At 47.4% G+C, this 26601-nt stretch overlaps 1 protein-coding gene and 1 long non-coding RNA gene across 2 annotated transcripts in view; both read right to left on the bottom strand.

The window, feature by feature from the left end:
* Positions 1–4118: 4118 nt before the first annotated feature.
* Positions 4119–26601, bottom strand: part of LOC146755782 (uncharacterized) — a 68576-nt gene continuing 46093 nt past the window's right edge. The window contains exon 5 of the long non-coding RNA XR_014937907.1: positions 4119–4410. This is a non-coding gene — a long non-coding RNA (uncharacterized LOC146755782). The remainder of the gene's footprint in view (positions 4411–26601) is intronic.
* On the bottom strand, positions 17889–19269 carry LOC146755786 (fibrous sheath-interacting protein 2-like). The gene is made up of 3 exons (XM_085525275.1): positions 18891–19269; positions 18505–18630; positions 17889–18178 (listed from the first exon to the last, which is right to left on the bottom strand). The coding sequence occupies exons 1-3, from the start codon at positions 18960–18962 to the stop codon at positions 17894–17896; spliced, it is 483 nt and encodes a 160-aa protein (XP_085381401.1). The 5' UTR covers positions 18963–19269; the 3' UTR covers positions 17889–17893.

Here is a 26601-nt window from a genome sequence, read left to right as displayed (position 1 = left end):
CCCAGTATCAGGTAATCTCACCCCTGAACACCAGAGGGACCTTGGGAAATTAATAGAACCCCTGAGTGAGTGTGGGAGATCAGGGGGATCTCAGAACGAATGGCTTATGAAAAAGATAGAGAGTCTCGAGAATGAGATCCAAACCCTAAAGGGAAGGCAACAAGTTAATCCCAGCCGACCACAGGAAGCACCAGCATCAGTGTCAGTCGCCCCAGTGGAAGGCCAGAGATGGGAACATGTGTCCTCACGTCTGGAACGGATGGAGGAAGTAGAGGAAGATCCAGGCGAGGGACCCTCCCCAAAACCACCAAGGAAGGCAACTCAGAAGACTAACAGACATGGAGAAGATAGTGACGATGAAGGCCAGAGATGGGAGCGTGTGCCCTCACGTCTGGAACGGATGGAGGAAGTAGAGGAAGATCCTGGTGAGGGACCCTCCCCAAAACCACTGAGAAAGGCAACCCAGAAGACTAACAGACGCGGAGAAGATAGTGATGATGAGGGAAAAGTCACTGCTTCCTCTACTCGTAAACCTCTGAAAATTACTGAAATCCAAAGTGCGAGAAAGGAGTTTGCCCGACTCCCAGGTGAACGCCTTGTCACTTGGCTGCTCCGGTGTTGGGACAATGGGGCCTCCTGCATGTCTCTAAGCTGCGATGAGGCTCGTCAATTAGGAAACATTGCTCGAGACTCATCAATTGATAGAGGGATCAGCAGATGTCTCGATGGAGTCGCCAATCTCTGGGAGAGGATTCTATCAGCTGTAAAGGCAACCGGTCTTCTCAAAAGTGATTTGGAGCCTGTACTGGAAAAATGGAGTACAGCTGAGGAAGGTATCCAGTACCTGAGAGAAATGGCTGTGGCAGAAATGCTGTTTGATCCCACGTTTGTCCCTGGGGACCCAGAGGATTACCATGACCCAGAAAAGGTGAGCGGTACTCCGGAAATATGCAAGAAACTCATACGGTCAGCACCAGTGAAGTATTCCAGTGTACTATTAACGAACTCTAACAGGTATGATGAGCTGGATAGGAGACCTGAAATTTTTGAGCTCATCCTTTCACTGCAAAATATCGAATACTCACTACTGCCACACCGTACCACCATCGCAGCCATCTGTAAAATGGTGGATAGAATGGACCGAATGGAGAAAAGACAGGACAACATGCAGAAGAGCTGGTCTGCGGCAAGGAACCACAGTGAACCTGTGGCAGTCTCAGCTGTCAGACGCAAACGCACACCTGTCCGAGTGAAGGACCGCAGTGAGCCTATGTCACGTGGTGCCATGTGGAACTACCTGCGTGACCATGGAGAGGATATGAAGAAGTGGCATGACGAACCCAATTTTGTACTGCGAGCACGGGTAAGAAAATTACAAAAGAGGTCAGCCACTACTGAGGTTGCCTCTACCGCTGCAGACAACAAATAGAGGGGCCCTGCCCTCAGCCAGGGGGGGGAAAGGGATAATAGAGTGTATTGGACTGTGTGGATTCGGTGGCCTGGCACATCAGAACCACAAAAATATAAAGCACTGGTGGATACCGGTGCACAGTGCACTCTGATACCCTCAGGTTTCGAAGGGACAGAACGGATACATATACATGGGGTGACTGGGGGTTCGCAGGAACTGTCTGTATTGGAGGCCGAGATAAGCCTCACTGGTAGAGACTGGCAGAAACATCGTATAGTGACTGGCCAAGGGGCTCCTTGCATACCTGGAGGGGTGTTCAGTACACTTGGAATCGTTTGCCCCAGGGGTGGAAACACAGCCCGACCATCTGCCATGGGCTGATCCAAGCCACGTTGGAACAGGGCGGTGCTCCAGAGCACCTGCAGTATATAGATGATATCGTTGTGTGGGGTGATACAGCGACGGAGGTTTTTAAAAAAGGAGAACGGATAATCCAAATCCTCCTGTCTGCTGGTTTAGCTATTAAGCGAGACAAAGTGAAGGGCCCTGCCCAAGAAATCCAGTTTCTAGGGGTGAAATTGCAAGATGGGCGTCGCCATAGAGTGGATCTATCACATCCCCTATCACGCACCAGCCGCTGGTAAGATCGAGCGCCACAATGGTTTGCTGAAAACCACGCTGAAAGCGATGGGTGGTGGAACATTTAAGAACTGGGAGAAACATCTAGCAGAAGCCACCTGGCTGGTAAACACCCGAGGATCAGCCAACCGAGATGGCCCTACACAGTCCAACTCCCTGCGTACCGTGGAGGGAGATAAGGTTCCTGTGGTGCATGTAAAGAATATGCTGGGAAAAGCGGTTTGGGTCCTTCCAGCCTCTGGAAAGGGGAGGCCCCTCCGTGGAACTGTCTTTGCACAGGGACCTGGGTGCACCTGGTGGGTGATGCAGAAGGATGGGGATGTTCAGTGTGTGCCACAGGGAAATTTGATGCTGGGGGAGTGCAGCCTGTGATTCCATGTGTGTATATATATCTATATATGTATATGTATGTACATATGTAATGCATGTTAACTACTGTTCTGTTTATATGTTGATAAAAGTTAGGCATGATGTGATGATGTGTAATAAGGGGTGGAATGTTATGGTTTTGCAATTTGGTTGGTGTTGGTATTCCACATCAGAACACCATGCCTAATAATGGGAGTAAAGGGGACAAGTTTTTTTTTCTGTGAACTGCCTTAATGAGCATGTGGGGTGGGGCACCGGAAGGGAAGGGAGGAAGGGGACGGCGTTGCTGGACCGGCTCCCTGCGAGGAGACAACATGGTCAGAGCTTCCTGCCTTCCACAGCTCCATCGGTGAGATTGGGGACTTGGTATTCTCTTTGTTGAAACTCTCTTGTTGTTGTTTAGTGTTATTAGGTTATTAAACTTCCATTCGTTCTCAGATCACCTTTTTCCTCCCTCATTTTTTTGTTAGATTTAATCGCAATCTCCCTTCCCTTCCCCGTCTCCCTAAACGCACGTGGCTGGGCTGCGCCCGGCCGCGCCGCCGTGCCGCTGGAGAAAAGGGGGGGGGGCTTTTGTTCCTGCTGCCCCGGGTTTGTGCCCACTGTCCCGGAGTGAGCTCTAGAGAGAACTCCGTGACACTGTTTTAGATGGAGGACTCATATTTTAAATAACTCATCTCATTAAGGCTTGGATTCCCTAGTACAATTAGCTAAATTCCAGTTTGGATCATGCTTCACCTTGGATCACTTAGGGCTTCAGCCACTTAATGGAACTAACTTAGTTTGTCTACAGATAAGCTGTTTTCTATAGCAACAATAAGCTGTGATTGCAACTGGATGTCGGGAGAGCACAAATCCCGCAGTTATCCTGTACCAACATCCTCTCCTTCCATCAGAACAGCAAGTTTTTAAACCAGACTCATGCAGGCTTGCATGACACACCTTGTGCAAAACTGCTGGCAGCCATCAGGACAGCCAGTTGCTTCCTGTATAGACACTGTTCCATCAGTTTTGGTTTTTTGTCTCGCTAGAACAACAGCCAGTGGCTGAAAACTCACACAACTGAAGCAACCACGCTGATATACCACAGTCACTGGAGGTGTTCAAGAGCCACGGGTATGTGGCACTGGGGACGTGGTTAGTAAGTCCAGTGAGGGTGGGCAGGGGTTGGACTCAGCTATCTCAGTGGTCTTTTCCAGCCTTGGGTGCAACTTGTAAGAGGGAATGAAGCAGCAAACTGCCCAGCACTGAGCTGCATTCTTCTGACACGTGGTATCAGTGAACTGCTGTATTTCCCTATCTTCTCTGGAGCTATTCATCTAACCTAACTGAAAAAGTAAGCCAGAACCTAGATATAAATCAGGATCATAGTCACCCGTGGTTGCTTATATATTCAGAAAGACACTCTAGAGGGTAATTCAGTGCATCTAGAAATTAAAGTAGAATTTCCTTAGTCAAAAGTATTCCACAGCCAGATTTTCACATCGCTACCACTACATTAAAAAGGAGAATCCAACTTGTGGTGTGGGTCATTGATGTTGTTCCGGGGGGAATTGTGGCTGTTCCGTGCCCACACGGAACCCGTGTCACGGGTTACTTAGATTTACCTATGCCCGTGACAGGGGAAGCCACCCCACGCCCCCCCCCCGGGGCCCGGAAAGGAGGGGGAAAAAGGGAGTGGGATAAAACAGCGACAATCTAAGGAGGAAAAACTTATTTTACTAAATATGATATCGAAATACAAGATAACACAATATAATATAATTAAGGCTAACAAAATCGAACGAAACAGAGAGAGAGAGAGAGTCTCCGAAAACCGAGAGGCCTACTGTGAACTCTAGGCGACACGGCTGGAACGCTTCCCACTCTCCGAGAAGTTCGAGAGAAGAAGGAGGGCACTCCAGCCTGGGAACGAGATTATATAGAGTCCTGGTCCCGTGACTTATTGTTACTCCTGTTGTTATCTGGGATATGTAGTCTTCTTCTGTGGACTGCACATTCAACAGAAGTATCCATACTTGACATGATGTTATGATGTGGAATACTGATAGCAAAATTACAAAATTACAAAACCATGACAGGGTAGAAGACAGCCAGTCTTCCTCTAAGCCACATAAACAGCTGCTTAGTGCTCCCAAAGTGAATGCTCACCAGTTGTTTCCAACTTGAAGGTCATCTTCTGGCCAGCAGCCTCGCAGATGTATTCTCCAGCATCTTTCTTCTCCAGCTGCTCCACAACCAGACGCCGTGTTTTGCCCACAGATTCCAGTTTGAACTTTCTGGAGGAGGCAAGCAGTCTTCCATCCTTGTACCATTTTACTTCGGTTTTATCCTGTGCTACTTCACAGCTGAGGGAGGCACTTGCTGCCAGGGCAGCACTCACCTCTTTCTGCACCTTCTCCTGGTTTATAAACACAGGTTTTGGCTCTGAGGGAAGAAAAGAGAAAGTATTGACTGAGGGACTGAAATGAGACCAACTTGCAGGTCTGTATGTACAGCTTGGAACAGGTTTAGGTTATCACTTGTGCCCAAACTAATAGCCTTCACTAGAGAATATCAGCTCTTCTGTTGAAACAAAGTGTCAAATCTAGGCAAGAAAGAACCTAGGAACTGAAGGAACCAAGAGGGTCCTTGAACACCAGTCCCATGGTTGCAAGTCACTATGCAAACATATTGAACCCAAAAGAACATCTGTCCTGCAGGCAACCAAAACCTGAGTTCCTTTTACTTAAAACCCACTGTGAAACATCAAAACACATAAACATGCAATAGTCAAACCACTGGCTGCCTTTTCATGACCCAGAACAGTACTCCTGGCTTCCTGAACAGACTCCTCATGGCCTCTACCATTGCCACAACTGTGACTGTCAAAGGCACAAAGGAAATATGCTCACCAACGCAGTCCTTTGTTCTTTGTGTGTGATTTGCAGATATCTATCTTACTTTGAGCTCTGGGAATAGTCAGCTCTACCAGGTCTCTTACTGTGAGTAGCAGACTCACCTATCCAGATGCAGCCTCCAACATAAAGGCATAGTAAAAAGGCAGTGTACTACTAGGAGAAGTTCCTGCTTCTCCTGCCACGAAAGGCTGCACGTAGAACATGCACTCCAGCCTCACTGCACATACTTATCTTAGTCAAATGTTTAGGTGAACAAGAATTACAGTTTGGGATCTCAGGCACAGGAGAGATTTGAATAATATCTTGAATATTGCTTCCATTGTACATATATCAGTAATTATTATTCTACAGACAGACTGAAACAGGTCTTTGTGCCATACTAAAACCAAATACTTGCTACAAACCCAGGCAATCAAGTATAGGGAAAAAACCTCAGCACAGACTACTGCACCTGGATCACTGTATAATAGAAACTAGATTTTACTTTACTGTTCTCTGCTGTATTTCAGACAACACCTGTCTTACCTGTGCAGCTCAGCGTGGCATTTTCTGTTGGTGCAGCCTTCACCTCCTTCTGCGCCTTATCCTTGTTGATAAAGCATCTTCTGCTTCTGGAATTGAAGGCAAATGGGCACATTTAAGACATGAATCTTTTCTACACAGCCTTCCCCAAATGCCCAAATTAGTCTTTGGACTGTACCGTTGAGGACAGCTTTCCCACTCACATTTCCTGACAGTGCTATGAACTGAATGCCAACATCTGAACTATATCAATTGCCAGTGAAGAACTTCCTCCCTGCCAGACCAAAACAGCTTAGATAGCCCTAAACTTGTTTTCATTTCCACCAGTATCATGTTCCAAAATCTTCAAAAATTAAAAAACACCCCATTCCCCACTGTCCAGCAGCACACCAGCATACGCAGTCATTGAAAAGTCTGTTTCTTACAAGGGGACAGGCATTAAATTGTCCAAACAAGCTGACAGCTGTAAGTTGCTTTGCCAGCAAAAGCCAGGTGAGGGTCAAGGTTAAATTCTGTTTGTGATTAAGTCATAGTGAGGAAATGTATTTTTCTCACCTACTTATTTCTGAAAACAATTCTAATATCTCCTGAGTTTTCAGAGGCAGTAATAAAATGGTTTCCCCTATGGAATCATAGAACGGTTTGGGTATAGAAGGAAGCTTTAAAGATCATCCAGTCCAACCTCTTGCCGTGGTCAGGGACATCATTCACTAAATGAGGCTGCCCAGGGTCCCCATCCAGCCTGGCCTTGGACACTCCAATGATGAGTCACCCACAACCTTCACTGGACAATCTGTTCCAGTGTATCACTACCCTCATCATAAAGAACTTTTCTCATGTCCAAACTGAGTCTACCCTCTTCACTTTTGAAACCATTGCCCTTTGCTATGTTGCTATAGACCCTGGTAAATAGCCTTTTTCCACTTTCTTGTCAGACTCTCCTAATAAATGAACGCCTGTCTTCCTCCATTTCTGGAAAGAAAAGCACCAGCTTGAAGCCTTTCTATTTTTAAGCATTTCTTTTGTACCTGCTATAGAGAAGAAAACAAAAGAAAATACGGGAAAACCTTTTTAGTTGCAGGTTTCTTTAATTTAATAGAAACCACCAATGCCACCTTCTAGCATTGTGACCAAATGCTGTCTCTGAGACTATTTAGGAAGAAGCATTTGCAGGGGTGTGCTTGTGCCCTGAAGATACCTTTAATATTCTTTAATTTCCCCTGTAATTATTGACTTCTCATTTTGCTATCATTGCATCTACTTGAGATCCCCAGGGAAATTCCCGAATTATGTCCAGCCTGTCTTAAGCTGAGGCTACCCAAGTCCTAAGTGTTCATAGCTTCAGAAGGCAAACAGGAATGTACACAAATTAAACAGAATTTAAGCACCGTCTACATCACTGAATGCTGGGGTTGAATGTGTCAAACCACTTAACTTTCCCCTCCTTCTTTGTTGGGGGGTTCAATACAGTCAAAACAATTTCTCTCACCTGTGACATCAATCTTGAAGGTGAGTTTCTGGCCAGCAGCCTCGCAGCTGTACTCCCCTGCATCTTTCTTCTCCACCTGGCTCACCACCAGCCGACGCTGTTTGCCCTCTGACTCCACCCTGAACTTCTTGCTCGAGGTGATCAGTTTCCCCTCCTTGTACCACTTCACCTCCGTCTTCTCCTGGGTCACCTCACAGCTCAGCGTGGCATTTTGAGTCAGTACAGCCTTCACCTCCTTCTGCACCTTCTGCTTGTTGATAAAGGCATCCTCTGCTTCTGGAACTGGAAAACACTGGGTAAAATATACATTAGAAATGAGCAACTTGTGACTGGAAGACATTAAAAGTTGCTTCTATGTTGTATTGGACCATTTCCTGGAGCAACACTGCTTCACAGTGTTTATCACACATTATAATGCATCTCAGCACAGTCCCTATGGTCATCCCATCCCTCTGGGTAGTCTTTACTATCAGCTTGTACTCCTAATTTTCAGATTTCTTTTCATGAAGACAATGACAGATCTTCATCTGTGTGTCTTTTTGATATTGCTCCACTCTACGCTGGAGAGCAGCCAAATACAGCTCAATTATGAAGACCTCAAAATCAGGAAACCATAGAAATTTAAGAGCAGAAAACCATCTTTTGACTCTACCATATGGCAGTGATATAGCCCTTAATATTGTGAATACTTGGCCTACATTAGATTTTGTAGCTCGGTTTTATGCATAAAGCATGGTTTTCTACTCTCAGCAACCCCTGATTCTTCAGAGAACTGGCTGAGGTCATCTCCTCTTAATACCTAACACATATAGAATAAAGTGTTTAAAGCCCACCTTACCCTTTGTGTCAACAAATGGAGTTAGCATCAGAAAGATAGCAAGTATAATTAGTTAGGCATACACACTTCAGTTAAGGGGATTCAGTTAATCACTTTGCTAAGTGGGATCGATTGATACATTGAATCTTTTATTGATTACTTTAATGACTGTTTTATCTGATTCTCCTTTTACCAACAACTGGTCGCTGAGAGCGTTCATGCTAGCTCCTATTTGAGGCGTGGGAGAACAGATAAACCCTAAATAAATGGGCTTCCATTTCTATTCCATGGTTTGCCCTACAAAAGGCTGTAGAAGTGCAGAATATTTATGATGCACTTACATCATGGACTTCTCTAGTGCTAGCCAGCTTCTAACAGCAGAGCAATTTTGAATAAGCTTCCTATGCTTGTTTGGGTCCCAGGAAAGATCCCAGGGTCCTGATGTTGATACCAAGACAGAGGCTCCAAGCATGAATGCAGGACTAGCAGGTGTGAGGGGGATTGACATTGCCTTTTATTTGCAGTGGAGACATGGAAGACCACTCATTCAGATCATTCATGCAAGCATATTCAGGCATACCCAGCTCAGGTGACTGGGAAGGCTCCTGCTCCCCAGCAGTCATGGCAAACCCTTCCATGACCTGTCCCCTATCTCCTTCCTCCCCGCTGTCACTCTGTGAAGCCTTCTGCTGCCATCCCTTTCCCTTCCTTCATGACTTTCTCCTCTGCATGCTGTCTGAATTCTGAGTGGCAGCAGCTGCCCAGGAGGGTAAGTTCAGCTCAAGTTCCTGTGCTGCTGACCGTTGCAGTACGTGCAATCCCAGGATTCACACCACAGCTCTACCACCAGCACTGCAGTCCACTGAAGGCGAGGGAGCAGGGCAGCAAGCCAATGCAAGAATGCAGTTGATACACTCTACATTTGACCTCCCTGCTTGTATTGACTGCAGAAGCATCATTCTCTCCGCCCATCTTCAACAGCCCCTGTTCTGACTGATGATTTTCAAGGAAGGTTCAAGTTGGATGTTAAGAAAAACTTCTTCTGAAGAGGAGTGGTGATGTGGTGGCACAGCTTTGCAGGGAGGTGGTGGGGTCACCATCCCTGGGAGTGTTCAATAACCATGGAGATGTGGCACTGAGGGACGTGGGCAGTGTGCATGGTGGGATGGGTTGAGGCTGGATGTGGGATCTTTGTGGTCTTTTCCAACCGCAATGATTTGATGAAGATCAGAAGGCTTGCTTATTAGCAAGACAACAAACATGGCCTAGACCAACCAGGTGATGCAAAACTTCTCACAAATGCAATGGAGCTTTGGCCCACTTCAAATAAGGATTTCAGCATGCACCACAAATACTGAGATAATGAGATGGCAGAATCAGCCCTTTTTAGTCTAGTTTTCTATAGGTTTCCAAGGTGTACAGCACTTGTTTCTTTTAAGCAAGAAGGTCTAATCTGCATCCCGTAATGCTCAACACTCAGCACCTAACATTCAACATGTCCTTAAAATGGGATTGTTCTGTGCTACCAGTGGAACCCTGGGGTAGAGGAACCCTGAAAAGCTTTCTGAGTGCAATGGTAAGAGGACAAATTAAGACTCAGGAAGCCATTGCACTTTGGGAGAAGCTAGTAAGATGAGGATTTCTGTAGTGAAAGAGCCAACCACTCCAAGAGTACTCATAATCCCTCCTGACTTTCACACCAGATCATTTTGCAGTGAGGGCTGGACTTGCACATCGTGTTACAGTGGTAAACATGAGAAATACAGCAACGGTAGCTAGGCAAGCACTCTCCACGTATGGCAGAGGAGGAAGTATTACATTACCCTGTGCAGCCATGAGCTCATCCGGTCTGAAAGAGAACAGAAAACCTTTGGTTTCTGAGGCAAACAGCTAATAATAGCCCTCAGCTAGCAAAATTCAAGTGTAAAAGCACTACATTGCTGGGTTTTCTCCCTACGCCTCTCCAATAAGAAGTGGGCTGGCTTTGGCTGCTGAGGATTAACTTGGTTGATTCCAGCTGTTGCCATAGTCTTTCTGTAATCGTTCATATTTCATTTTCTCTGACAGATACCTCCCAAATCTACCCTTTCTGTAATCCACTCTTTGCTGAAACTGCCAGTTTCCTGAGCCAAAAGCATGAGCTACACAACTCACGGAACAGATCCAAAGGCCCCAGAATCACATCCACGTGGTGTGGGAAACGTAAAAGCTGATAGTTTAGAGTCTACACCACAGGCAGCAGCAAAACTGTCTACTACAGGAGCAGAGATATATTGCACACCAGGGACTGAAGGAGCAGAATGCCCCAAGATGGAGAGAGCAAAGACTGCAACCTTTACAAGGGAACAGAACGCAAGCTATGCCCTGCAAGGACACCAGGTCTGCGTGAGCAGAAAGGCAGTAGACTCCCAGTACAGTTGCTCCTCCACATAGCTGATCAAATGCCAAACCTTGACCAGGATTAAGCTCCAATGTGTTCACTGCCATAAGAAAGAAGAGGAGAAAACAGATTCCCTGTCCTGATCAGCTCAGAATACAAGACGAGAACTGTAAAGTTAACAGAGAACAAGTTGACTTATGAGCAAAAACCAGTAGAGTGCAGCTACAAATAAAACAGAAGACAAACCCTCGTCATCAGCCAGCTCACTAATGGTCACTCAGAATGCAGCTGATGTGCCCATGGCTATCTGGAGTCTAAGTTAAAATTTACTGGATCTTGTGCAAAATATACTGACACCAGAGCAATCTCTACTGCAGCTGGAGTGAGAGATCTGCCTCTGTTCTAAACCCTCAGACTAATGAGAAACCTACAATTAGAAAGGTATCAATGGATTCATGACTGGTCATTACATTTACAGAACATGGAACGAATGGTCGTCAACGTGGGATTCAACAAACCAAAGGCAAGTGCAATGCCTCTGACTAAAAGTTCTTAGGACACCGACAACCAAACCTTCTCAGTGCAGCCACAGTAGAGATCTGTAACTACTACTGTTGAAATATCAACTGGTAGAGCAGTGTTGCACATTGTACAAATCACAGTTGGACATCCATGGACAGCTGATGATAAAGTAGTTGTAGGGGAAGAGCTGGATGAAACACTGTTAAAAACAAATAATCATTTTAGCTGCACGTTTGTAAGCATTTCTTTTCATCCTCCCAGAAACAGTTTCATGGCAGAATCAAGACACATTCACACAGACGTTTCCACAGCCAGACTATGGAATAATCAAAGAATATCAACCAAAATGTGTTTCCTACCAGTTACATGAATCTTGAAGGTGAGTTTCTGGCCAGCAGCCTCGCAGCTGTACTCCCCTGCACCTTTCTTCTCCACCTGGCTCACCACCAGCCGACGCTGTTTGGCCTCTGACTCAGCCTTGAACTTCTTGCTCGAGGTGATCAGTTTCCCCTCCTTGTACCACTTCACCTCCGTCTTCTCCTGGGTCACCTCGCAGCTCAGCGTGGCATTTTGAGTCAGTACAGCCTTCACCTCTTTTTGTACCTTGTCCTTGTTTGTAAACAGGTCTTCTTTCTCTGCAGGGACATCACAACAGTCACACCGTTTTGCTGTAGTCTGCTGCAGAGCTAACTCCAGTTCCCCGTTTTCACTATACTTGCCCTTCACAGGGAGCATTGTGATACCTCATTAAGACAGGAAAATACTTTCCCCTCTATTTTGCCTTGGGAAATGATAAGCATATCATTTCATTTCATATCACATCATATCACAAAGCTAAACATTTCGCAGTCTGATAGCAGATTTGGACATGAGATTTAGAACACCTGCATGCACTGCTGAACCTCCTCCCTTATCTTTTTTTCTTCTCATGTCTCTCTACATTTCCAGTAAATCAGAAGGGAACGGCCCTCTAGAACAGGTTGCCCAAGGAGACTGTGGATGCTCCATCCCTGCAGGCATTCAAGGCCAGGCTGGATGTGGTTCTGGGCAGCCTGGGCAGCTGGTTGGCAACCCTGCACATAGGAGGGGTTTGGAACTGGATGAGCACTGTGGGGCTTTGCAACCCAGGCCATTTATGAGTCTGATTATTTGCATTTTCCACCTCATTGTGTCATTCAAATTTTGTAACCAGATCTCTTCAAACACCTCCCCTTTTCTCACTCCTTTCATGCCTGGTGTGCTCTTGCACTGTAACCCTGCAGACACCAGCTGACTACAAGAGCTGCACAAGTTACCCTCCTTGCCTATGGTTTGTTGCAGTAATTCATTCCTGGATGGAAAAGCACATGTAGAAAAGTGTTGCTATGACACTAGATGACAAAGAAAGTCCTATAGCCAAAATGTTTTGCACCAGAGAGGCTGTCAGTTGATCCTCCAAATGCAAGACACACAAAATGAAGCGTTCCTTTATCTCTGGGATTCCAAACATTTTCTCACCTCTGACTTTCACCTGGAATGTTGCTTTGTCATCTTTTGTTTCACAGCTGTAGCTCCCTTGGTCTTTCAGGGTCACATATTTGACCATGAGCTTGCGGTGCGTCCCCTGGGAGATGATGGTTGTCCTCTGGTCCTGCTTCACCTCTGTTTGATCTTTCTTCCATACGACAGCTCCGCTTGCAGCTGACACCTCACACACCAGCTCCAGGTCTTCAGAAGGACTGACTGATATTTCTGGAGTCGTTTTGGGCTTGTTGACAAAATTAATGGCTTCATCTGAAGAAAAAAAGAGAAAGTGGTTTACATCCTGACTCAGGCTTATTCAGCACAGCATGAAGATACAGTTAGAACTGATTGTAATGTCTCTGCTCATTACATTTGGGTGATCGAGTTTCACCTCTGGAGGTACTCACATACAAACGTGTGCTTGATTCTCCTGTGTAAAGGAAAGAGTAAGTTCTATGCAGACAGTTCTTATTTCTTTTAATCAATTCTGTATTCTGCACATGTTCTTCTGAAGCTAGAATGAAGGCAGCTAAGTAACATGTTTGCAATACATGAACAAACCTATTTAACACCTTGTCTCTAAGCTAACAAGCAGCGTTTGATGAGCACATCAGTATTTCATGCCCTTCATTCCATCCAGACAGAACCTGCCTGAGGAGCAAGCTGATGGCTGTCAGCTACAGGCAGACCTAGCTTAGTATTGCATTTCTTAGAGCAACAACTGTTGCTTTCAGTCACTGAATATGAATCCTTGGGACCTGATGAGGTGCATCCATAGGTGCTGAGGGAACTGCTGGAGGTCGTTGCTGAGCCGCTCTCAGTAATCTGTCAGAGGTCTTGGAGAACTGGGGAGGTGCCTGAAGACTGGAGGATGGCCAGTGTCACTCCTGTCTTCAAAATGGCAAGAAGGAAGACCCGGGTAATTATAGGCCGGTCAGCCTCACCTCTGTCCCAGGGAAGGTGATGGAACAGCTTGTGCTGGATGCCATCTCCAGACAACTGGGAGAAAAGGAGGTTATCAGGAGTACTCAGCATGGGTTCACCAAGGGGAGGTCGTGCTCGACCAACCTGGTCGCCTTTTATGAAGATGTCACTAGCTGGGTGGACAGGGGGAGAGCGGTAGATGTAGTCTACCTTGATTTCAGTAAGGCTTTTGATGCTGTCCCCCTTGACATCCTTATAACAAAGCTGAGGAAGTATGGGATAGATGAGTGGACGGTGAAGTGGGTCGAGAATTGGCTGACTGGCCGAGTGCAGAGGGTTGTCGTTGGTGGTGCGGAATCTGGCTGGAGGCCTGTAACTAGCGGCATCCCCCAGGGGTCTGTGCTGGGTCCGGTCTTGTTCAACATCTTCATCAGCGACCTTGATGAGGGGATAGTGACCACCCTCAGCAAGTTTGCTGATGCCACGAAGTTGGGAGGATTGGCTGACACGCCTGAAGGCTGTGCTGCCATTCAGAGAGACCTGGACAGGCTGGAGAGCTGAGCAGTAAGAAACCAGATGAGGTTTAACAAAAGCAAGTGTAGAGTCTTGCACCTAGGGAGAAATAATTGCATGCACCAGTACAGGCTGGGGGAAGAGCTGCTGGACAGGAGCTCTGCTGAGTGGGACCTGGGCGTCCTGGTGGACGACAGATTGACCATGAGCCAGCAGTGTGCCCTTGTGGCCAAAAAGGCCAATGGCATCCTGGGGTGTATTAAAAAGAGCATGGCCAGCGGGTCGAGGGAGGTGATCCTCCTCCTCTACTCTGCCCCGGTGGGGCCTCCTCTGGAGTACTGTGTCCAGTTCTGGGCTCCCCAGTACAAAAAAGACAGGGATCTCTTGGAAAGAGTCCAGCGGAGGGCCACTAAGATGGTGGAGGGCCTGGAGCATTTCCCCTATGAGGAGAGATTTAGCAAACTGGGTCTGTTTAGCCTTGAGAAAGGAAGGCTGAGAGGGGATTTGATCCAGGTTTATAAATACCTGAGGTGTGGGTGCCATAGTGGCGTGGCTGGTCTCTTTTCAGTAATGTGTAGGGACAGGACTAGGGGTAATGGGATGAAACTTCAGCATTGGAAGTTCTGCACGAAGATGAGGAAGAACTTCTTTACGGTGAGGGTGACGTAGCACTGGAACGGGCTGCCCAGGGAGGTGGTGGAGTCTCCTTCTGTGGAGATATTCAAGATCCGACTGGACGCCGAGCTGTGCGACGTGGTGTAGGGAGCCTGCTTTCCAGGAGGGTTGGACTCGATGATCTCTAGAGGTCCCTTCCAACCCCTGCAATTCTGTGATTCTGTGAGGCAACCACAGCCTCACTGGGAAGACTGTTCCAGTGTTTCACCACCCTCACAGTAAAGTTCTTCCTGGTATGTATTCTAAATCTACCCTCTTCCAGTTTAAAACCATTTCCCTTCATCCTGTCACTACATGCATTTATAAAAAGTCCCTCCCAAGCTTTCCTATGCACTCCCTTCAGATACTGGGAGGTTGCTATAAGGTCCCCCTGGAGCCTTCTCTTCTCCAGGCTGAAGAGCCCCAGCTCTCTCAGCCTGTCCTTCTAGGGGAGGTGCTCCAGCCCTCTGATCATCTCCATTTCCCTCATCTGGACCTGCTCCAACAGCACAGTGTCCTTGTGTTGGGGTCCCCAGAGCTGGACGCAGTACTCCATGTGGGGTCTTACGGGAGCAGCGCGGAGGGGCAGAGTCGCCTCCTCGACTCGCTGGTCACACTTCTCTTGATGAAACCTGGGATATATTTCGCCTTCCAGGCTGCAAGCGTACACTGCCACCTCGTGCTGAATCATCTGAGACCCCCAAATCCTTCTCCTCGGTGCTGCTCTCAAGCCATTCTCCACCCAACCTTTATCTGTGCTTGAGATTTCCCCAACTCAGGGCACTTGTCCTTGTTGAACTTCATGAAGTTGACATGGGCCACCAAGTTTGTCACGTCTGACTTGCCCATGGTGAAACCATTTTGATTACCACCAGCCACCTTGTCTTTATTTTTCCGTGTGGTGCAGTAGGGCCTTCAGTTGGATCTACCCCGCGATCTTACCAAGCACAGAGGTGAGACTGACTGGCTTGTAGTTCCCTGGATCTTCTTTTTTCCCGATCCGGAATAGGGGGGTTATGTTTCCCCTTTTCTGATCAGTGGGAACTTCACCAGACTGCCATGACCTTTCAAATACGATGCACAGCAGCTTGGCAAGTTCATCCACCAGTTCCCTCAGAACCTGCGGATGGATCCCTTGGACTTGTGCAGCTTCAGATTCTTTCGATGGTCTAGAACCTCATCTTCACTTACAGCACTTACAGATCCACCTTCTCCAAGTTTTACTGTTGCTTTCTGCAGTTTGGGCTCTGGGCCTAGAGCACTTGCCAGTGAGGCCTGAAGCAAAGAAGTCATTGAGCACCTCAGCTCTCTCTGTATTCCTCATGACCAGGCCTCTAGTTGCCTTCCAGAGAGGGCCCACATCCTCGCTTACCTTCTTTTTAATCACTGATATACCTGTTCCCCTTTCTGTCCCCAGCTAGATTTAGTTCTGCCTGGGTTTTAGCTTTCCTAACCTGATCTTTGAGGTTCCCATACTGCTTGGAAGAGGAAGTTATCATCAGCACATTCCAGAAACCTCTTTGATTTCTGGTGCAATGCTGTGTTGTCCCTCCCACAGATATCAGGGTGGTTGAAGTCCCCTGTGAGGACCTCATCCTCCATGTCCTTCTTGTAGTGAGGAGCCCAAAACTGAACACAGTACTTGAGATGCGGCTTCACCAGAGCTGAGTACAGAGGGATGATCACCTCTCTGCTCCTGCTGGCCACACTGTTTCTTATACAGGCCAGGATGCCCTTGGCCTTCTTGGCCACCTGGGCACACTGTGGGCTCATGTTGAGCAGAGCATCGACCAACAGCCCCAGGTCCCTTTCCTCTTCACAGTCATCCAGCCATTCTGTCCCAAGCCTGTAACACTGCATGTACCCCCAGCAGAGAACAACTACATCCCCCAGAGGATTGCTTGCTGCTCTGTCACCCTTTATGTTCAGTGCAAAAGATAAAAGCCATCCGTATATCACTTGATCTCCCCTTTCCTTTTTGATCCCAGCAGCACGAGAACTCCCTGGGTTGTCTCACCTCGGCTTTAGAATAAGGACTTCAGTTTTCGGACACACTTTGTAATGTTATTTTTTTAATTTTTTTTATTGGTTTTAATTCTAATTCTGATACTAATTATGATATATTGTACTGTAGTGTGTTATCTTGCATTCTGGTATCATCTTTGGTCAATTAATTAAACAAATTAAAACAAATTAAACAAATTAAAATTAATTAAGCCAATTAAAACTAATTTGTTGCCACTGTTTTGGTTTTTGGCCAATCTCTCTACTTGTTTTCCCCTTTTTTTCCTTTTCCCTTCACTGGGGCCTGGATGCTTCTAGGGACTCTGGAGTTTGTTTTTGGGTCAGAAGCAGTACGAATGCTTCTGGGGAGTTTGGAGTTTGTTGTTGACGCAGAAGTAGTCTGGATGATTCTGGGGAGTTTGGAGTTTGCTGTTGGGTCAGAAGCAGTACGAATGCTTCTGGGGAGTTTGGAGTTTGTTGTTGACGCAGAAGTAGTCTGGATGATTCTGGGGAGTTTGGAGCCTTCCCTGCCCAACGCAGGTTTGGGTGACTTCTCAGGCAGCTTCATTGCACGCCCTGTGCTCCATGAGTCTCCCTGAAGGCCATGCTCCATCAAAGCCACATTCCTTCTGCATTGTCCAGACAGAAGATTATAGCATGAAGGAGAGGGGCCAGCTGGTTTATGAAGCATTGTGGGTCTGATTTTCGAACCCGCAATGTAATCCACGGGACCGGGCTGGAACTTGTCCCTGGCCATCTGTAGTCTGTGGATCGATTTCTTCAAATTGGAAATCTCCCGAAGAAGCTCATCCTGGAAGGGAACAGAGGGTTTATGCTTGGTCTTGTCTTAGAGAGTGCTTCCCACCCTAAGTACTGCTGCTTTACGCAGAAGAGGGCAAGCACACTGCTTCAGCCTTGCAATGAGGGCAGAAGAGAACGGCTGCCACAGTGCTCTGCTTGTAAGCAAGCAACTTTCCAGGCTGCCTTCACACCAGCACGCTGTGCTAGCTCAGCTCTGAGCTGAGCTGTCCTTTCCATGCCTCAATGCCTAGACCACCAGCCCGCCCCTCACCTTTTCTGCTTTCCCCATCTCCCTCAGATCCATCAAGTAAAGCCCGTGCCCTCAGTGCCATGCTGCTGACACGTGCCTACCAATACTGGGCTTTGCCTACCTCTTCTCGCCTCTTTGCTTGCTTTTTCTCCAGCTTCAGCCTGGTCAGGTACTGCCTGTACTCGTTGAACTCCTTCAGAGTGCAGACAACCTACAGAAGAGACAATGACAGATGGCTGTAGTGTCAGGCCCCTGCCTGGCAGACTGGAAAGCCCTCCTGAGGAGACCCGTGTTGGTCAGCCCAACAGCCAAACTTACGTCGCCATCCTCGGTGACCAAGCCCCGTTTCTTCAGGTTCCGCAGGTTGTTTTTGCGGTTGTGGAACTCCCGCAGATGCGGGTCATGCAGGCTGTTGTACTCTGTGCACAGATTGCGACTGTACGGATCTCTCAGGTCAAACTGAGGAGAAGGCTGGTGGAGCTGGAAGAGATGTGTTGTAGAGTGTGAATGGGGAAGGAGAGAGCAGCAAAGAAACAGAGACACTTCCAAGCTGCTCACACCCACAGGCTGGCCTCTTGCCTCTTTCCCAAACAGTCATGTCTGGGTTTTCCTAAGTCCTCCAAGAGGGAGAGCAGAGGGTTGCACCCTCCTCCAGGAACGACCCGGTCTCCACATTTCTGTGCCTGATGGGTGCCTGGCCCCAGCATCCCAACACATGGGATTGGCATCCCAACACAAGGCCTCCTTGGCATGGCGGCAACCCCAGGAAACAAGAGCCCTTTTTGACGCTTCCTTACTCCTCTCACCTTTTCCCCCAGCTTTCTCCTGGCGAAAAGGAGCTTGGTGCCGGGCTGCACAGGGATTTTAACCCCGAGTGGAAGGTCCAACAGCCAGCTACCTCCTGCTCCAACTTCCTGTCCTCTGGGTCGGAGCTAGAAAGACAAAGACACGCTTGGACACTCAGACACTCCATTCCCCTCTCCAGCCCACCTCCGCTCCCTTTGGCAGCTCCCTCCCCACTTCTGTAACCGATGCTGGGATGTGCAGAGAGGTGCGATTCCCTGCAAGCCTTCTCCAGCACCAGCATGAGGAGAAGTGTCCCTCAGCCTCTGGAGAGCATCTACAGCCCCAGAGCAGCCCTGCATACCCCAGGCTACTGCACTCAGCCCTCTCTTGATGTAGCAGCGCTCACCTTTCCGCTCTTCCCCGCTCTGCTCAGAAATTCATCTGGATTTCGGAATCCAGCACTGCAACAGCACTCCATGGCTCCTGGTAGGAACTCTCTGAGAGCTGCAACCCTCCGCTACCACCTCTCGCTCCAGCAGCAGCGAACTGAGGCCACCCCAGCCGGAGTTCCAGCCTGCAGCTTTATGTCACGCTCACCCACTGTTGCATCACAATGACATGCAATGACATGCGGCAAGCCTGCAGCTGCATGGAGGCCCTTCTGGGTGCACTCGTGGTAAGCTGCTCCAGCTGGCCCTGCTTTGAGCCAAAAAGGCTTGCTGAGTCCTGAGGCCTGCTGTAGGCTTCCTTGGTTTCTATCACAGGTGATGCTGCACGTGGAACAAATACCTTCTCGGGTTGTCCCAGAGCTTGTTTTATAAGTAAATGACACTGAAACAATGTGGGAGAGCTGGCCTGTTTTTCTGTCCTAGAATCTTAGAATGGTTTGTGTTGGAAGGGACCCTTAAGATCACCTCGTTCCAACCTGCTATAGACAGGGACACCTCGCTGTAGACCAGGTTGCTCACAACACATCCAGCCTGGCCTTGAGTGCTTCCAGGGAGAGGAGGGGTGCTGAGGAGGTGGAAATAGTGAACGCCTTTTTTGCTTCTGTCTTTAGTGAAAGGGCTCTCCCTCCGGAATCCCAGGCCCTGGAGGTTAATGAGAGAGTGTGGGGAATGGGAGATTTCCCTTTAGTCAGGGAAGAGGTGGTCTGTGAGTGCCTAGGAAACATTAAGGTCCATAAATCCTTGGGACCTGATGGGGTGCATCCACAGGTGCTGAGGGAGCTGCTGGAGGTCGTTGCTGAGCCGCTCTCTGTAATCTATCAGAGGTCTTGGAGAACTGGGGAGGTGCCTGAAGACTGGAGGACGGCCAGTGTCACTCCTGTCTTCAAAATGGCAAGAAGGAGGACCCGGGTAATTATAGGCCAGTCAGCCTCACCTCTGTCCCAGGGAAGGTGATGGAACAGCTTGTGCTGGATGCCATCTCCAGACAACTGGGAGAAAAGGAGGTTATCAGGAGTACTCAGCATGGGTTCACCAAGGGGAGGTCGTGCTCGACCAACCTGGTCGCCTTTTATGAAGATGTCACTAGCTGGGTGGACAGGGGGAGAGCGGTAGATGTAGTCTACCTTGATTTCTGTAAGGCTTTTGATGCTGTCCCCCTTGACATCCTTATAACAAAGCTGAGGAAGTATGGGATAGATGAGCGGACAGTGAAGTGGGTCGAGAATTGGCTGACTGGCCGAGTGCAGAGGGTTGTCGTTGGTGGTGCGGAATCTGGCTGGAGGCGTGTAACTAGCGGCGTCCCCCAGGGGTCTGTGCTGGGTCCGGTCTTGTTCAACATCTTCATCAGCGACCTTGATGAGGGGATAGTGACCACCCTCAGCAAGTTTGCTGATGCCACGAAGTTGGGAGGATTGGCTGACACGCCTGAAGGCTGTGCTGCCATTCAGAGAGACCTGGACAGGCTGGAGAGCTGAGCAGTAAGAAACCAGATGAGGTTTAACAAAAGCAAGTGTAGAGTCTTGCACCTAGGGAGAAATAATTGCATGCACCAGTACAGGCTGGGGGAAGAGCTGCTGGACAGGAGCTCTGCTGAGTGGGACCTGGGCGTCCTGGTGGACGACAGATTGACCATGAGCCAGCAGTGTGCCCTTGTGGCCAAAAAGGCCAATGGCATCCTGGGGTGTATTAAAAAGAGCATGGCCAGCGGGTCGAGGGAGGTGATCCTCCTCCTCTACTCTGCCCCGGTGAGGAGAGATTTAGCAAACTGGGTCTGTTTAGCCTTGAGAAGGGAAGGCTGAGAGGGGATTTGATCCAGGTTTATAAATACCTGAGGTGTGGGTGCCATAGTGGCGTGGCTGGTCTCTTTTCAGTAATGTGTAGGGACAGGACTAGGGGTAATGGGATGAAACTTCAGCATTGGAAGTTCTGCACGAAGATGCGGAAGAACTTCTTTACGGTGAGGGTGACGTAGCACTGGAACAGGCTGCCCAGGGAGGTGGTGGAGTCTCCTTCTGTGGAGATATTCAAGATCCGACTGGACGCCGAGCTGAATATACCAAGGCCAATTGCTATGCCAGGCACATTTATGGCATCAGTGAACAAATAATGCCTTAAAAATTGTAATAGACAGGAGCCATCTATTCTTTTAAAACTAGGTGACCAAAGAAGAACAGTCCCTCTAGAGTCAAGCTGTGAAGAACTAACAGCATCAATCAATATCACATAGATAGATTACTTCCCTGCCCTAAGACCATCTTGTGACCATTTGGTGCTCCTAATTAAGCCCTCTTGATGGCATTTTGTCTGAGCCATGTGACATTTTGTGATAGGAGTTACTGCTAGTGTTCCCTTAAACCTACACCAAAGTAGGAGGTATCCATTCTCAGGGAATCATGCAGGCTTCCTCTGTATCTGATGCTCAGAGACAGCCCCAGAACTTTTTAAATCTTAGCTTAGCTCTCATCCAATAATGTTCATCAAACAGTGCAACTTGTCCTTTTGGGATGTCCTTTGTTCTGCATCAACCAGTTCCAACGGAGTCTTCTTGGCTTGTTTTAGATCAGTTTGTCAACAGATAAAGCCAGGGTCTTTGAATTACAAAGTGAAATTGCAGAATGCATGATTCTCAACCAAACAGAACAGGAGGTGGGATGCAGGGTGAATACCTGAGCCAACACCACCTGCAAGCAATCCTTCAATATCTTAGGAATCTCTAGCCATCCCAAATCCAGTGTTGTGCTTGATCTATCATCTCTGCTGAGTTTTTAGCTAGCTGATGGTGAGCATCATGGTGGTGATGGGTGAGCAGTCGGACTAGAGGGTCTTAATCAACCTTAAGGATCCTGTGATCAGAGGAATGTGAATGTGCTGTTAAAGGTCACAAGCGCTGCACTGCAGCATGAGCATACACAGCGAAAGGCTTTCAGTAGAGCTTCAGTTCATAAATGAGGACTGGGTTATGGAAAATAGGCTCAAGATAGAAACCAGAAAACAGATCTTAACGCCAGGTTCTGTGAATGCAGCCAGCTGAATTTCACAGATATTGAATTTCAATGACAATTTCTTGTGTTATTTTACCCTCCAGCTCCACCCTGAACAGGAACATGTCAGTGACAAGCATTACTCCTCCAGGCTTGACCTGACAGTGCTTTACTTGTACTATGAGCTAATGCCAGGAAGAGCAGGAAAAGAGTTTCATCCACGTGCCTTCTCCTTCCTTAGTAAAACCAGTGTGAAACTGCAGCCACGTCAGGCTGAAGGAGACGTCTCAGATGTCCTGCCTGGATGCAGGAGGTCACGTGTCAGAGGATGTCTGGCACGTCAAGTCTCATGGCAGTGCAGTGCATGACAAACTGCAACAACACTTTCCTGTGGGCTCCTTTGGGCACGAGGCCCAGCGGGTGACACACCTCTGGCTGCAGCTCTTCAGAGCCTCCCAGCAGCCACGTGATGCCCATGGGAGACACACAGCTGACCCGCACAGCAGATGATTTACCAGCTAGCTCTGGTTTACAGGAAGAGAAGATACAAGTGGCGATGCTGAATGGTGAAATACTGCGAGTGTGTGGCATGGGTATAAGATTGGTGAGCCTGAGGATGTTCAAAGTCAGGCTGGACAGGGCTCAGAGCACCTGATGGAGCTGCGGTGCCCCTGTTCATTGCAAGGGAGTCCAACTAGCTGACCCTTAAGGGTCTCTTCCCTATCTATGAGATACACGAAAGCTGATTCTGCAGTAACCAAGCTACCAACAGCAGTTGTTTGTCTTACAGCTTGCCAACACAGGTTTTAAAATAACAGCATTGATTACTCATTTGATAGTCACATTACAGTGCAAAGCACATGGAAACATCCATCAGCTAATTCAGTTAATTCTGGGGGCAGACCTGCCAGTATGAAATATTATGCTAACATGACTGAGAGAAGAAAAGCAAAATTAAGACTAGCTGACAAGCCTTGGCAGGAAGTTCTGCTCTCCATCAATTTAGTCCCATTATTCAGTTCTGTTTGGAGCTTTCTCCATGTCTCTCTGGAGTTTGTTCTTTGAGAAGAAGCAATTAAGTAAGCTCTCCAATGCCAAAGTGCATACACTACTCTAGGGCTTTGTTGTTTCTCCATGGATCAACAAGGGTGACAAGCCAGCAGAATATGATGAAGAGCCTCATGCATACTCAGTGTGAAAAAAAAAAGGCAATTGTTGCTGGGAAGAAGGTGCATTTGCATTTGTGTCATCTGCAGAGGGTACTGCAGAAATGGAAAGTCTTCCACTGGAGAAAACAAAGGGCTCTCATTTATTGCAATCAAGGCCCAGCGTGTGGATCTCAGAGATCAGACCTACACCCTGCAGCAAAACAGAGACCTGCGTGGGAAAGTTAAGTTTCTCTCTACATCTGTGCAAGAAAAAGCCCACCATGGAATGACAGCTAAGTAAACATCCCTGTGACTCTTCACAGGTCTCTTCTACATTTTGGATCACTGCTACAAAAAGAGCTGTTTACATCATCTCTCGTGGCCACCCTGGGAGAAGAACAGGAAGACTGGGATGCTCTTTTTCCTATCTTTCCCTTGATTTCCTCTATATCTTAGGGACGAATCACAGGACAGAACACAGAAATCAAATGGCTCTACAAAGCAGATTGGCCAGTTCAAGTCAAAACAGCCACTGAAAACACCCCAGATGCTGTCTGACAACAGCTGGACTGTCGGGGAGTCAGGTGAATGCAGTCTGCTGGCCCTGGGCAGGAAGAGGACAGCCCAGACTGTCACATACCTTTCACTGAAAGCTGATAGAGCATTTTATCCCCCTCACAGATGCACTGATAACTTGCAGCATCATCCATTGAGACGCTGTGAATTTTCAGGGTGTGTTTCTTCCCCACAATGTGCAGTTCCTATTTTTCACTGGCCTTGAGCTCCTTCCCATCCTTCATCCACTCCACAGTAGCACCTGTGTCTGAAAGCTCAGCCTGCAGTTTGGCTTCCTCACGCAGCCAAGCGCAGATCTTTTCTACATCTTTGCTCTTCTTGGTAAATCTCACTGCAGCACCTGTCAGGAGCAAAGGCCTCGTTATTTCAATTTATATCAGGCTAACGTGGTCAATGTTTGCTGCAAGATCTCTGAAAAAGTATCACCTTCTGTTCCTGCACTCATAACTGGGTCAGTGCTGAGCAATTCAAGATATTTCATTTGTTCTTCTTGCCGGATTTACTAAGTAAAAATCAACCAAACATCTCCTTCTACTGATTAATAATGCTCTAAACATGCTTCTGCGGAGGTTTCCACCCAATGACAAACAGCTCCTCCCATAATGAATCTTTATTTGTTTTATTTTGTCATGCAAAGCTGATTGATAGAGATATTATTGGAATGATTGCTCCCCTACTTCTAAACTATTCCAGTGCAATCAGAAAGGCTGTCTGAACCTGGAGCTGAAAGTACTGCTCTATGGTGATGCAGTGGTAAACCTGGTGACTGAAGGCACTGGCCAGTAGCTGTGAACTGCAGACATTCATCAGCTGGCATGGAGCAATCTGGTTCAGATACCAAGCAGTTGGGTAGATTGGCTTACCCTACAGTCAGTGCTATCATGTTTAGGTCATTACCAGGACTCACGTCAGTCCATGGGATGCAATTTCAGGTATTTGGTACAGTCAGTGAATGCCTGCAGCCCCAGTTCTAATCATCAGATCACAGCAACTATGCCTTGACTGTAAGAGGAAAGGAGAAGGATCAAAGCAAATACCTCTCACTCCCATCTTGGTGCTGACATCAACATTTTTGGCAACAAATTTCACTTCTGCTCCATCCTCGTTCTTGGTGACGTTCTTTATGATTAGGCTGTGAGTAGTTTGGGTTCTCTTGATGATCCAGGTCTCGCTTTCCTGTAAGACTTTACCACTGAGGTACCAAGTGCCGCGACACGTTGTTGTAAGGTCAATAGTAAACATGGCATCCCCTCCAGGTACAGCTTCACCAGTTGTTAGGGGGGATTTCACAACCAGGACTGGTTCTGAGGAAGAACAACATGAATGTCTTAATGCTCTTTAGATGCAAGTCTGGTATCTCATTTAGAGATGGAAGATTAAATCATAGGGACATTTCTACTTCTCCCTTTGCATGAGTGCTGGAAGAAGCACTTCTATGCTTAAGATCTGTTACAGATCTTGCACATATGAGATATCAAAAGATAAGGATATTCATGTCCCTGTCACAGAAACATAACTTGTATCACTTTAGTGGTAGCTGGAGGTTGATAGGAGATAGGAGAACTAGGAATAAGGGAAAGCCTTTGGTGTGTTAATGCACTACTATCCTTAAAGTCAAAGGAAGCATCTTTAGGGAACCAACACAGCTGCTCAGCACACACTGACCCAATTTCCATTGGGGTTTTTGTGCTTACCAAGGTGCACGCTCCCTGGGAATTCCAGAGACGGGCTCTGTCCATGCGCATTGACTGCAGACACTCGGAACTGATCATCAGCCTCTTCAGACAGATTGCTCACCGTGAACTCTGGGACGGGGACATGAGACTCGTGGCACCTCACCCAGGTGAAGCCAGTTAGTTTCTTGCATTCCACAATGTAGCCATCAATTGGAATGGGGCAGTGCATCTTCGGAGGGGTCCATGCCAGCATCACTGAGGTTTCTGTTTTATTTTTCACCACGGGGTCAACTGGGGGCTGGGTGGGAGGTTTTCTGGGAGCTGAACAGAAATAAATACAGAAATATTAGCATAAGGTCATGTAGGCTGGAAAAGACCTTCAAGATCAGCAGACTCAACTTTCAGCATGACCTACTGAGTCCCACCATTAACTACTGTGGTACCTGAGGACATACATGACAAGCTTATTCCTGCAGGTATTTGCATAGTGAATATATTCACCCTCTGGTTGCTTTGGAACATTTTAGAGGTTAAAATCCCATCAGACTTTTTCACTGTGTGCAGCCACTGATACAGGCAGGAGGCTGGGAATTACCTGATGGGCTCTAGTTACAGACTACTGACACAGTAAAGGATTGATTTCATTTAATTTTGGCCATCAGAAAGTTTGGTGTCTGGTTTAAGTCACCCAATTATAATTTAAGACTCCAAATATAATCATATGGAGAACAGTGCATTTAGGAGAACTCATCTCATCTTAATAAACCTGAGTGAGATCACAGAATCATAGGATCATGGGAGGGCTTGGGTTGGAAGAAACCTTCAAGATCATTAAGTGCTAGATGCCAAAGGTCCCACTAACATAGCATGAAGCCGAAAGCTAGACGCTGGAATCAGATCTCCTGACCTTACCATCAGAAATTGAGATGTCATATTTTGCTCAGAGGTGCCTGCTTGTAGGAGGGACAGCTTCCGAGCTTTTTCTGCTCCAGGAACCAGCTCGAGCTTCAGAATTTAAACAGCAGTCAGAAATTAAACTGAGCTTTGTCACCTCCATCAAATAGAAGGAGTGGTTGGGTGGTACAGCTTTCCAAATCACTTAGAAACTGTCACAACAATCAGATGCCTACCTTTTCTTTTTTAACTTGTTAATACATAGAGCTTAATAGCATCAGAATGCCCCAAGCACTTCAGATAACAGGACAGCTGTAAACCCTTCTTTAAGGATTCCTTTGTTTAATCACTGAGTAACTGTAATTCAGTGGTGCTGGTGGGAGAAGTGAAGTC

This window comes from Coturnix japonica, chromosome 30 (genome assembly GCF_054131305.1).
Source record: "Coturnix japonica strain WE chromosome 30, WE-NBRP24, whole genome shotgun sequence".
Taxonomy (NCBI): Eukaryota; Metazoa; Chordata; class Aves; order Galliformes; family Phasianidae; genus Coturnix; species Coturnix japonica.
Note: the sequence above shows the minus strand (reverse complement) of the source record. Positions and strands in the feature narration are given on the sequence as shown.